General features: G+C 47.4%; 1 protein-coding gene across 1 annotated transcript; it reads left to right on the top strand.

Annotated features, from left to right (window-relative positions):
* Nucleotides 1-1496: 1496 nt before the first annotated feature.
* Nucleotides 1497-12123, top strand: LOC119378289 (putative glycogen synthase kinase-3 homolog; the record flags this gene model as incomplete). Its single annotated transcript, XM_037647475.1, has 3 exons — nt 1497-1856; nt 11117-11192; nt 11795-12123. Coding segments are annotated over 3 exons (765 nt in total), but the record flags the coding sequence as incomplete, so codon positions are not given.
* Nucleotides 12124-14278: the final 2155 nt, after the last annotated feature.

Below are 14278 nucleotides of genomic sequence, written 5' to 3'. Positions count from 1 at the left end.
ACTAGAGGGAAACGCAAAGCGCGTCGTGCCGCCCCGGTAGCCCGGCCGCGATTTTTCTCGGGGGGAGCGCGTGAGCGGGAAACGTGGTGTTACAGCCAGGTGAGGCAGGCGCGCGACGCAGAGCTATTTTTGGTCTGGATGAGCGTGATGCTATGGGCGAGGCCGACGCTTTTACGACGCTTGGGCTAAGATCGCCACCTCGCGGTGTGTTAAGGCATTGACAAAATTGAACTTCTCTTGAAAACGCACCGAATGTGACGGACGTGTAACGCGTTGCAGATGCTAATCGCGGAGCGCTTGTGTGTGTCGTTTCTTTCTTTTCGGTGCGTCTTTGTGTGTGCGCTGTAAATGTACTTCTAGCATAATCGCGGAGGCTGCAGTAATGACGAATTACTTTACCGCTCCCAGAGGGCAACACCATCCCGCTGACCGGGAGAGTGGTAGATATAAAAGGCGCGTTTGTAAAGCCAGAGTCTGTGAGCGTGACACAGTGAACAGCGCGTGCCCGGCATCTGTTGTTGCGGACCGAGCGGTCGTAGGTTCGATGCCCATTGGCGGAACGTTTTGTAGCGTTAGCTACACTTGCCTAGCTGGAGCCGATTTCGCGTGGATCCTCATGAGCCGTGCTGCGCATGCGCGAAGATCAGTGATGTCAGACAGCTGGCTCACCAGAGCCGGTATCTCATGCGCTCTCCGCCACCGCCGCGCGCGGCTCGCCGCTGCTGGTCTGCGCTTTCGGGAGGAGTGGCGTCGTAGCCGCGGTAGACACACCGGCGCCGGCGCGCGCGCAGACTCCGCCACCTCCGCGCGCCTCTCGCCGCTGCTGGTCTGCGCATTTGAGAGTAGTGACGTCGTAGCCATAGCAGACACACTGGCGCCGGCGCGCGCGCAGCTATTCGCCTTCGCTGTGCAGTCTCCGTCTGACACTGCGCTGGAGCCGCTTGATAGCGCCTCTGACTGGCGTTTGCAGATGGGTAACGTCACGGAGAAGGAGAGCGCAAATGCTGCTCAACGGCGCAGAAGAGCCGAGGAGCTTATCTCATCAGATCCCGAAGTAGTTGCCTGGCAATTAGCGCTTCAGCGTACGAAGAATGAACAGAAGAAGGCTAATAATCCTAGACAATCTGGAAAGCTAATAATAATCAGCGGAACCTTTGCTAACGCTACGTATATCATGGCATAGCCGAGCTAAGCCACTGCAAGTCTTTTTCTTTGCCATCTGATCGTGTAAATTTTTTCGACGTCATTTCCGTGAAGGAAATACGTCACTGAAGTCTTGGTGGACCCCCGCACAAAACACTTTCGTGTTCAAAATGGTTACGTAATGCGCCAAAAGGGAAATTAGGAGTAGCCAGAATGTAGTCATGGCGCCATCCTGAAATTTTTGTCGCCCGACGGGGTCGTACTTTAGGCAATTTGGCGCAAAGAAGCCGCCAACGGCAACCCTGGCTTGAATGTGCATCTAACTGCCCGCCTTGTCGGGGACGTTTGTGTAGGTGCGAGCGAGAACGCCGGGCGGGACCACTCTGAACCTGGCCTACACTGTCGGGAAACTGATCAGTGTTTCACCGGGGTCTGCTGTCCGCCGGATCAACACCCCATCCGGAGAGTTCTACGCACTGAAGAGATCAAAAGTTACCGACGAAAGCATCAACGAGCTGGAGATGCTCAAGCGTCTCAGGCACCCAAACGTGGTTGTGCTGCATTTTTACTTCAACGCAGACACAACCCGCAGCATACCTACCCTCAACCTCGTCATGGAGCTCATGGAACGCACCCTGCGAGAGGAAATGACAAAAGTCAGCAGACGGGGCATGACGTTCCCCGTTTTCTACACCCGAGTCTACTTCTATCAGGTATCACGATTAGGCTATTGGTGGCAGTGGCGCTTTTGGTGATGACGTGGCTGATGACGATGTCAACTAATTGTGACTGAGGCCTACGTAATTGGGGGGGGGGGGCAGCTTTGGAGCATCAAATTTTTACGCATTTCACGGGTGTCACGCCTGGTGAGATTCTACGCTTATTTAATACGTTAACGTGTTTTTCATCGTGCTGTTTCCATCATGTAAATAATTGTAGGAGGGTAGCGAATTGGGCGAGTCGGAAAATGCTCATGATGGTTAGCGCAAACGAAACACGGAGGAAAAGAAGAAAGAACGACGACACAAGCGCTAACAACTGAATGTTTATTGGAAAAATCACAAATATATATGACTAAGAAAGAGAAAACAACAAACCCGCACATGCGCCAAAGATAATTGACAGATAAAAACGTGTCTGCTAGCTAACAAAACTACGCCCTTTCCTGAAGAGACACTTCCTCATCAATCAAAGCGATAGAAGCATTTGAAGCGGAGGCATTTGAGATGATCAGAAAGAAAGACAAGTGCGTGCGCTGCCCTTATATCGCTTTGATTGATGAGGAATTATCTTTGCCGCATGTGCTGGTTTGTTATTTCTCTTTCTTAGTCATATATATTTGTGAATTTTCCAATAAACATTCAGTTGTTAGATAGCGCTTGTGTCGTCGTTTTTTCTTCTTTTCGTCCGTGTTTCGTTTCCGCTAACCATTATGGGGATGTAATTAAATGCTCGGTATAGAATTGTATGCAATTTTCATTAAATGCGTTTTTTTTTCTGCATTGCATTGGGGTGTGTCCAGATAAGCATGAACACGAGATCCGGTTATCCTCCCCGATTTTATGAAATTTACTGCAGGCTTAGGCATTAGAAGTGTGATGCCTGATGCCTAGGCCTACAGTATATTTAAATTTCATCTCGACACACGCGTTGCATACGTTGATTGTTTTACCCAATGTAATAATGCACGACAGCATTTTCCTATCGTACAATTAATTTCTGTTGTTTTAAACTACGTGATACGTACACCGTTTTTTAAAGGGCCGGTAAACAGGCTCTGACTTTTTTTTACACCTTTCGAACAAGTTCGCTAATTCGTGCAGAACACCGCGGCGATCCCATTTCGCGAATATCACAGCACTGCGCGCCGCATAGACGCTTCATTCCGAAAAACAATTTCCGCGGCCCTATCCTGCGCCTGTCCAGATCTCTTCGCCCGCGCACGGACAGAATCTTGCCCATGGGCAACATTACGTAGCACTGACTTCGTCCAATGGTCCTTTGCACTAAGATAAGGAGCCTTGGCCCTTTAATGCAGTTTTGGCCGCATGGTTCGCGTTTTCATTTTTCTGTGTTGCCCTCTGCGATATTTAGTAGAGCCAGTGCAAGCTGTACTAGCGGTACAAGCTGTATCGCCAGAACGAAAGCCTCCGAGATGAAGAGGCGTCTCGCGACTTTACCGCTAGGGCAGAGGGTGAATGGGCCGTGACATATTTCTTCACTTCGCAAGTACCTCGCGCCCTTCGCACCGCGCTTCCTCACCGTCCCGTTCTGACACGAACGTCACGTAGAGGAAACCTTGCCCAGTCGTTGGCTGCGCGCCGATGACGCAATCGCTGACGTCGTGTTACGTTGCCGAAGTGGGCGTAGTCACGACAAAGGGCTACGCCTACTCGTCTTCACTGTCGAGAAGTGCGGAAAGGCCGTGCAAGAAACCGAAACCAGCCGAAGCGTGTTGTTCTACGCCCTGTGACTTCCTTATTACAACGCTGATTCGCAAAATTCTTGTGGCAGCGTGTTGACATAGCACAATTTCACAGTTACCTCTACATCACAAATTTTGGACCACGGAGTCTTTTACTGCAACGTTGCTTGTTGGGCGAGTTGGAACGAGTCAGTCATAACGTAGTTCAGCGCAAAAAACAGGCCACAGACGAGTAAGAGGACATGCGCTGTGTCCTTGTCCTCTTACTCGTCTGTGGCATGTTTTTTGCGCTGAACTACGTTATGACTGTCTTTTACTGGCCCTTTAATCGAAGGTCCCGCCGTATTCTTTTAATTTTGGAACCCTCGTCTGCATAGCATCTGTAGCCAATTTTTATATCTTCGACATTTATAAATAAACTAGAACAAAAAACTGATTCCTCGCCACATATAACGCCTTTATAGGGTATTTTTCCGAAGTTTCAAGCACTAGCGTGGCTATGTGGTAGAACACGGGAGAGTCCATTAGCACCTCCACAGCCCGCGTGACCTAGGCAGTAACTTACGCCGTACCGCTTCGTGGTTTTGAATATTTCGCTGCTTGCCGCTCTGCCAGTTACGTGATGCGTGACGTTATTGCTCTGGTCACGTGTCCCCGTGCTAATGAGTTACGAATAGACTCTTCTCGCAGAATACCTGACTGCCAAACATAATGTGTGAGCTCGATTCTAGCTCGATCTCTCATTTTATTTATTCTTTGCATCCATCGAGAATTTTCGCTCGCTGACAATGCTGCCTTTACTTCGACACGGGCTTTTTAAAAAGTAAGCTTAGAGCGATAACCTATTCCACCAGAAATCTATGGGCACCAATTTTGCCATCGTGGGTTAATTATTAGAACGGGAAATGAAGCTCCAAGTTTCACGTTTGATTTTCGCGCCAAAACTTAAACGCCAGCAATTTAAAAGTCTATTAGCCAAGATGGGAGCCGACAGATGGAAACACGGAGTGGGATAGGTTGAACGAACAGGAGAAAGTGCCTCAGACAGGCTGGCCGACGTTTCGATAGGACGACCTATCTTTGTCAAAGGTGCCTTGTCATCCTTGGCGTGTTATATTTGAGGGGTTAGTGTTGACGTCATGTCCAGCGGTGGCGCGTGTCGCTGTTGGTAACTGCTGCCTGGAAAAAAACTATAAAGCAGAAGAGTGTAACCCTTGCTACGTTTCGAAAAAGTTTGCAGCGGCGCTCAGGAATCTCATCTCAGAGATAAAAGGAGCTGAAAGAAAAAGAAAAAAAATGAAAAGAAGGGGGAGGGGCGGTACAACAAAACGAAAACCACCAAAGGCACGACGAGGAAAAGAGCGGAGCATGAAAGCAACTTGGGAAACCGGCAGAAGGGCACTGAGTCTAACTATCACAAAGGGCTGCAGAAGATTGTGGCGGCTCTGTATTTCCAAACAACCGTTTCGGAATGGGAAGCACCAGGGGAAGCAATTACAAAAGGGAAAAAGGGGTGGTGTACTTTTAAAAGTCGAAATGTCGACTTTGATACTCGGCCTGTCAACTAGGAAAGAAGAAAAACGGAACAGGGGGGGGGGGGGGGGGGACTGTCGGAATAAGACGCGGAGAACTTACTGGAGAGGCGAGGACTGTGGTTCGAAGGTTCTAGAAAATAAAAACTACTTAAGAGTAGTATATGTATACATAATATATGCACACATACATACACATATATATGGGATTGAAAAATATTTTTAAAAAAGAAGATTGATAGTGTATTATGTAGCCTACAAGTGATTTTATGTTGCAAATAGAATATTGGTCAAGGTTATTTGAAGGCTGAGCGTACTTTATGTCTCTTAATATTATAGAAATTATGCTATGGCTTTTAGTGATTCCAAATTACCACGTGCTAGATTTATTCCTGATGGGTGTCGGGATTGAAATTTTTGTATCGAATACGATTCCATGTATTTCCTCTCACGTGGTGACCGGAAATTTGTTTGTAGAATGTAAAGTTTGGCTTGATCAAAATTGTGGTCTTGTTGATTGGAGTGGCTGGCTACTGCTTTTGGTAAATTGTGCTTTGTGTCAGCGTGGTGGCCGTTCAGTCTTACATGAATTGGTTGTCCAGTTTCGCCAATGTATTGTTTTTTACAGGCGGTACATTCAATGCAGTAGATTAGGTTGTTTGAGGTGCACGTGAAGTTGGATGTTACCTTGTGAATGTAATTCGATGCTGTCCTTTTTACGTTGGTGGCCGGCTTTATATGTTTGCATGTAGACCATCTGGAGCGCCCACAGGGACCAGATGTTGGTGTAGTTCTTGTTGCGAGTTTTGCATGAACGATCATGTCTATAAAATCGGAGTTGCGTCTGTAGGGGAACTTAGGCGGTTCGGGGAAGATTTTTTAAAGTTTCTTGTTGGTTGTTAGAATTGGATAGTATTTTGTGTAGACGTTGTTTATGTTAGGAAGTGCGTTTGAAAATTTTGTAGTGAAAAGAGGCGTTGTTGCTGTTGTGGTTTTAGGCCGTGGTTTGAGTGTCTCAGTGTCTCAGAAATTCGAGGTTAAAGGAAATAAGCTCTGTGCGCAACTGTTAAAGGAAATAAGCTCTGTACGTCATCCCCTCATTCTCTAGGCGCGTGCCCACGAGTAGGGCAAGCAGCGTTCAGCTGGAAATTCGACCCATTTCCGTGACGCGTAGTGTTGCGAATTTTGGCAGACGTGATCGTGAACGCCCAGCATATGCATTGCGCTCGTCAGCTCAAAATTGTTAAACATGGTGAGGGGCCCATTAAAGGAACAGAGAAAAATCCATCCGAAATTTGTTTTAGTTGGAGTGTGCTCTGTGCCTTTAAAAGACCCCTGACACCAAATTTAAAAAAAAAAGAAGTTTACACTAGCCGTGTACAGCTTAACAGCGAATCTGGTTGATCTTACGGGCTTATCGTGGCCTTCTCGGCTGTTGCTAAGTCTTTCCTTGGCGTAGACAAAGTAGAGTCGAACCACAGCCTGTCACAGAGCTCGCACACTGTTGCGCGTCAAAGACGTAGACTAGAGCACAGAGGCGCACACGGAGCGCACTGTGCTCTTCTCTGCGTCTTTAACGCGCAAGATCGTACGGTAATGGCAAACCAACAAGCCCAAGTAGATACCCTTCTGTCACAGAGCATGCAAGTAGTCGTAGTAGAGTAGTAGTAAAACTTTATTGGTGTACAGAAACCAGACAGGCTAGAGAATCCCAGTGCCCCGCAGGGAATATGTGGGTGAAGAGCGTAGCCTGTCTGGCAGGGTGGTGCCCCTATTCCAAGGCTCCATTGGCACGAGCCATCCGTTCAGCTCTTTGGATCAGTCGTGGCTGATCTTTCAGGGCCGGGCTAGACAGCAACGCCTCGCATTCGTCCCATGTGCAGTTTGTGTTGTGCTCTTCTCCGTGATGTGAAAAAGTGTTGGTGTTGCTCCACACCACGGACATATGTCTCTATACGCCGTGGGTTAGATCAGGTGGAGAGTGTGCAGATTTATCCAAGTGTTCGTCTGTAGTCTTCGTAGCACGGTCGCCTCCGCAGCGCTGAGTTTGCCATGTGGGGTGGATAGATCTGTCTATTTTCCCTATAGTATTTAAGAATCGTTGCGTATAGCAAGGGCCTGGGGGGTAGGGGCCTCTATTGCAGAGTATGGAGTGTCTTGGCGATGTGTAAAGCCGCGAGCCTCGTCCGCATGCAGGTTCCCAGTCACGCCCTCGGGCCCCGGTGCCCAGGTCACAGTCTGGATGTATTTCACATTGGAGTCCCATCTAGTCCCAAGCAATATTCGGAGCGCCTGTGCCCCAATTTTGGTTAATGGCTAATGGAGCGTTTCGCGTCCATCCCTATTTCATTGCAAGAGCTATAGCGACCTCTTCCGCTTCTATTGTCCAGGCTCGATCTGTTAAAGCACAGGCCGTAATTTTCCCTGTACGGTCTGTGACTACAGACACAGCCTTCCTTGCATTGGTTTCATAAGGCGCAGCGTCAGTGAATCGCGCCGTGTTCATATATTTTGTCATTTTGTCAATGTATTCCGCCCTGGCCTTTCTTCTCCCAGCATGCAGAGTAAGATCTATGTTCTTTGGTATTGGCGATACCGTGTACCATTCTCTAAGTTCGTTTGGTACCTCTTTAGTTTTTTTGTTTTTGTATTATTGCATCGCGCCCTAGTTTTGTTGTTCGGACTTCTAGAATGTCCGAACTCCAGCGCCAGAAACCAAAGTGCAAACATGGCTGTGGCACCCCCGGTAGAAGCGCGGGCATTTCGTCGCTCGTACTGGGCTCGCGCCACGGCAGGCAAACTCGGCGGGGCGGCTGCGTGGACTGTCTCTGTCGGTGGGCGTGGCTTAGCGGCGGTTCCTCGGCACATGCGCGGCTGGGCGAGGGTACCCCTGCCACCTCGGCGAGGTGGTGCGTAGCTGTGATAAGCAATGGCGCGGAGGGTTTTAACGCAATAGCGTTAGAGAGCTCGTGTCGCAGAATTTCCGCTGTCGGCGTCGGTGTCGGCGTCGCTACCGACAAGCGTCGGTAGCGACGCCGACACTAGCGCCCCACAGGAACGCCGCACAAGGACGCCGAAACTAGCGCCCCTGGGGGCGCTAGTTTCTTACGATTTTAGGCGGGCGTTCTTAAGTGACGCTAAAATTGGTCACATTAACGACGCTAGCATTACTTATACGATACTTCAGAACATTTACGATTAATTTCGGCATTCCCAGACACAAGAATACAAATTACAGTAAAAAAGTTGCAAACAAAAATTTCGCTGTCAGGGGTCCTTTAAATCTTGTTACTCCTCAGATATCTGCCGAAGGTTTATATTCGACTAATGCGACAAACTTATTTTCCCTTTTGTGACCCTTTAATGGAAGGCATGTGTGTGTGCGGGCAGACCGCATTAATCCGCATAAAAGCAGCTCTGTTGGCTAACCTTATACCCCGGTTACTCTGGCAAACAGTGACATTTTGAGCGAGTGCACCCACGCATGGAGTTAATATACTGACTCTAGAGTTAAAGCTGGGCCGGTAACCACAAAAGCGCCGATATATTTGTACGTTGTCATTGTTGCCATTACAATGCTCTAAAGAAGCGTCACAAATAGCGTTATACAACGCTCAGAATACTCACAATATTAATCGTGAAGTAACATTAGCACAATTAAAAACGTGCAGACATTGTTTTTTTTATTTCAAATAATTTAGGAAAGGTACAATGGCTATTTATGCAACTTACTGTGTGCAGAATGGAGCGTTTGCAGGTCGGTTTACTAGATGGTGCCAACATATCAACATCAACGCTCATGTCAACACTCTAGCGAGTGCGAGTGTGGGCTCGCGACCGATTACGCATCGTGCATATCGTAGTTGTCGTGGTGTCTCGTCGTGTGAGTTTTCTGTCACCACGTACCAACAACTTGACTTCATGTGGCAGCCTTTTCTGTCAAGGTGAAAACTTGAGTGCAAACCAGCATAGGCGTGCGCAGGGTTCCCCTTCAGGGGGGGGGGGGTGAAGGTACGTCGCAGCGCCCCCCCCCTCCCAATTATGTCACTATAGCGCTGACATTCCGCCCTCCCCCGCCCCCGAGTCACAGCACCCCCCTCCCTATTATGTCAGTGTGTGGGGCTGACCCCTCCCCCTCCTAGGTGAAATAGGGGGTCGGTCGCACCCCCCCCCCCCCCGTGCGCACGCCTATGCAAACCAGGACGGACCACAAAGAAGAGATGAGACAAACACTGAAAGTTATGTACCAACTAGGCGCAACCGAATTTTTTGTTTTTTCTTGGTACTGGCGATAAAACTTGGTGTGCCGTGTAACTAGTTTTGATTGAAACTTTCGGGTGGCGTCTCACTCACATTCGACTGTATGCTGCAATCGACATTTTTCGGCTTTATGGCTCTCTGCGCTGACGTACGGCAGCACTTAGCCGAAACGAATCTGGATGCGAGTCGGATGACCACGGCCTACGCTCTTTTCTTCGAGCTGCGAATCCGTCATTCCAGCGAACGGAGAAACTCTATGCATTATTGGTAGGGGGTGCCTACTAAAAACCATGCACAAACAGGGGTTTTAGCTGTTATCATTCGGGCCAGCTGCACGGACAACGCTACACTAACACACGGCTTCACGCATCAAAAGGCAGCAAATGTTCCCCGACACAGCGCACAGTTGGCCTAGGCTGGCAGATTATAACTGATTACTACCATCTATTGCAAAGAGTGTCTCAGGATCTGTCAACGTTCGTTTGTTCTATCAAGGCGGAATCCATGCAGTTATGCATGGGCCCTATGGGGAGCTTTCCCTCTAGTATATTAGCTCTATGTACTCACGCCCCTAGAATTTCACTTTGGCAGTATGCTGCTACACAACAGAGAAGTGTACTTTGGAAATAATAGCAATGGCGGCGGGTAATCATGTAGCACAACGAATACTTGTGATTTCAGGCAATGTTTCTTAAGTAGCCGCCCTTAAAGGAGTACTGACATGAATTTTAAAATTTTTCGGGTTGTTGCTCTAAATGAAAGCACGGTTGTCAAGAACCCTAAAAAGAGTGTCGTGGTGCCTGGGGATGCATTGCATATATTTTTAATACCGCTTCTTTCAACCAGCAGTTTCGGTTTCGGTTTCGAGAGGGCGGCTTCATAGTGACGTGTCAAGTCTGCCCGTGACGTCACGGGCAGACTGCAACCCACGAGATCTGCACCTGCTGTCCTTTGCTGTCAGTCGAACGTGGTTCACGATGAGTGAACCGTCGTCCAGTGCCTCCGAGAGCGATTTCTGTGATTTAGGCTGCATGCAGAACCCAGACTTCGCAAACCAAGTGAGCTGACTTGAAACGTCATAGGGCTCTCCATGCGGTGAAGCTGCCTTGCAGATGCTGGGAGATGAAAACTTTAAAATCAAACTTAAATATTTATACGTGTTTCCCGGATGCGGTGTGGGGAGAGCGTTAACACTACATGCCAAGGAAACCAAAAACGTCCGTTTTGCTGCACTTCAAAATCGTGTCAGTACTCCTTTAAAGTAATGTTGAGGTACAAACGCGGCGTATGCGGCTATTGCACGGCTTGTGCGGGGCATACCCCTGGCCGCCTTAACTGTAAACTGCTTGAAAACGAAAATAAAAAAATCAGTCTTTCGTATTATAGTATGGTATAATGCACAACATTCCTCCCATGAAAAGCGATAGTTTAGGAAATACCATGAACTAAGTTTCGGATTTTAGCTTACTCATTCAGGAGCCACTGCTACCGAGGCTAGACACTCCGTCGCAGCGAAGTGAGTTTCGCCAAAGCACTCTCCGACAAGTCCACTTTGCAGTGAGTGTCACTCAGCGTTACCGAATGACAGCGCACCCGAAATTCACTCCCTCAAAGTGCACTAAATTTGGCCCTCTTATTAGCTGTCGAGTTCATTGAAGTTGGCTACGTGTAGTGCTGGTGCATTTTTCCTGTGTACTTCTGAATGGCTGTTTGATTGTCAACTGATCCTGTCCAATTTGCACTATGTATGTCCCAGATGCTGAGAGGACTCGCGTACCTGCACAGCCTCGACATACGGCACGGCGACGTCAAGCCGGAGAACGTGCTCATCGGTAAAAATGGTGAAGTGAAATGGTGCGACTTCGGCACGGCGTGTTTAACCCCCGCGACAACCACAGCCGGCACGACGTCAACAAACTCTCTACTCTATCGAGCGCCTGAAGTCATTCTGCGCTCGGGAGTTTACAGTACCGCTACAGATGTGTGGGCAGCGGGGTGCATATTTGCAGAATTGGTGGCAGGACGGCCCATTTTCGATGGAAGGGGGAATTTTGATCAGTTAAGGGAAATAATCGGAGTATTAGGAACCCCAAATGAAGAAGAGCTGGCCAAGATAACGTCAAAGCCGCTTCCGTTTCCTCTGCCGAAGAGCAAGGGACAGATGTTGTACGTACTTCTTAACACCGCCAAGGACTCTGCAGAGTTATCTCTGGTGACGAAATTCTTGAAGTACGTCCCACAAGAACGAGCGGAATGCTTCGCCTCTCTCTGGCACCCGTTCTTCGACGCGCTGCGTTGCGGAGGAGCGGCGCTTCCGAACGGCCAGCCCCTGCCACCGCTCTTCAATTTCACTGTGAACGAGGAGCATATGAAAACCGCCGTAAGGCCACTTTGAGCTCACCATTTCGTTGCAAATTTGTCAGACCGGCCACAGAGCAGAAGGTCGACCTTGAAGCACTGGCGGATAAGCTCTGCAAACACCTCAACAAACACTTGCACCCCGAGCCTGAGGAAGAAGCTGCTGCAGCTGCACTCGTGGAGGAACCTACGAAGCGTAGGTCTCCAAAGGAACTTGCACAAATGTACTACGCTGCATTTCCAGCCCTTGAGAACAGCCCCCAGGTTCAGACGCAGCGGGTTTCTTGGGATGGCCGCCACATCATAGAACTACATGAGCGTGAACAGCAGAATGCGGAAGGTGCAACCAGGGAATTGATGCAAGAACAGCAACTGCGCAGCAAACTTCACAGTCCCACCCAGTAAACCATGAATGTCCATTAGATATCCATAGAATGCCAGTCTCAAGATATTCAGTACATCTTCTGGATATCTACATTTCTCCACATGACATTTCACGGATGTACTATAGATCATCTAAAATGCACCCGGATCACGCTCTCAGTACGTTGTATGGATATCAAGGCTGGATGTTCTGTACATTTAAAATATGTTTTTCGAATAGGTAGCACACAAAAGGGCAACAAATACGCACACATAAAAGACGCAAACACAAGCGCTGACAACGCTTGTGTTTGAGTCTTATGTGTGCGTATTTGTTGCCCTTTTGTGCGCTGCCTATTCGAAAATCATGGCTCACCAACTAGCCCATCAGTACATATTAAAAGATGTTCATTCCTTAAACTCGCATCCACATGACGTCTAGCGGCTTGTGAGGTGCACTAATTATGACTTTCAAAAACGAACGCTCGACAGACTGTAGGCCACAATACTTTTCGCTCACTTGAGTGCTAGCTATATGTACTGTTGTAACCTGAAAGTAACTGTTGCTAATCACTATTTTGTAAATTTTAGTATTTATGATTTTGGAAGTAGGTGTAGGTGTCTCGGCATAAAAGAGCAGTTGTATTGTACTGCCTTCTATGGAGAGCACGCTGCATACCTCACATTGTTCCTTTTAGGTATATAGCACATAACACATCTGATAACACATCAAATGTGCAACACTCTTCTCAGGCTATTGCAATGTTTTGTTACACACAATGAGTACAATGCATTGCCCTGAAAGATTACTGCACATACAATCATAAGAGTGTTTCAATACTGGCGAAACGACAAGAGAATGAAGTGAGTCGAAAGCAACAAGGCAGTATCACATAAGTTTATATGAGCAAAGCAATGCTGTAAACCATAACAGTACTCTCAACGTGTAAGAACACAGGCTAAATGTCTAGAGAACGCAGATACACTCAAAAGAAATGAGGCGGTATGATAAAAGTGAACTGTGCACCAGCTGAAGACTAAAACCGAAACTGTCTGCCAGCAGTCCCAGCATAAGTCCATAAAAAACAGAAACTGTCCACCAGCAGTCCCAACGTAAGTCCAGAAAAAACAAACTGTCTGCCAGCAGTCCTAACATAAGTCCAGACAGGCTCCTCGGCCGAACTAGTGTGGTCTTGTGGGTCACAGGAGGGGCTACTTGATATGCTCAGTCCGATCGCTGTGCGCCTGGATTCAATAGAAAGGAAGGTAAAAAAAAATAAAGCCGGTACAGTAAAGGACTCGAGAGTTCATGAAACTGCTTGAACCAGAGAAACTTGTCGCATTGCTCTTTCTATTTTATGCCTTAAAGTGGCTCTCTTGCAAAAAACATCAATGGAGCCCCAATTCTATGACTTTGAGGGGGCACCCAAAACTACCGTAAATTGAAAAAGTATTAAGATACACCGAGACTGTCGGTCTTTCCCCAAAAAAAATGTGACATGAAGGCGCACTGCTTCAAGAAAAGTAGATTAAAGTATTTAAAAAAAACATGACAGCTAAGTAATTAACTGGAGGAGGTGAAAGTTAATTATTATCCAATGTAATATGTCTTTTCTCCAGGATAAAATGAGTCAGGGCATTAACTGCAGTGAAGAGTCAAGTACAAAGCTGAAACCTGCTACAAACTGCCTTCCATCAAGGGTGTCAAGTATGGTGTCATCATCATTAAATGGTGACGGAGAACATTTCTTGCAAGCTTGAGAACATTCATACTGGACATGACTAAGCCTTGTGTGTGATGCATTAGTTCCCAATCAGGTGCAAACAATGAAGCGCTGCTTTTATTAAAACTGCTATTGCTAACATGAAAGGAAAGGTGTGTTAGGCACTAAATACGGCTACAAATGCTGTATTATATATATATATATATATATATATATATATATATATATATATATATATATGTATATATATATATATATATATATATATATATATATATATATTGCTACGATACTGGGAGAACGCATGGAAGAAGAGGACAACGACGCAGGGGACGAACTGTGATCTGCTCGATCCCTGGACTCTCGCATCCATCATCTCTTGTAAATAAACGCATTTCACCGTAACAGTATATAACCAGATTTCCAAATACTAGCTTGCACAGAACCTCGATGAGGTCCGTGTAGGTTGTTTA

Source organism: Rhipicephalus sanguineus, unplaced genomic scaffold, assembly GCF_013339695.2.
Source record: "Rhipicephalus sanguineus isolate Rsan-2018 unplaced genomic scaffold, BIME_Rsan_1.4 Seq763, whole genome shotgun sequence".
NCBI classification, from domain to species: domain Eukaryota; kingdom Metazoa; phylum Arthropoda; class Arachnida; order Ixodida; family Ixodidae; genus Rhipicephalus; species Rhipicephalus sanguineus.
Note: the sequence above shows the minus strand (reverse complement) of the source record. Positions and strands in the feature narration are given on the sequence as shown.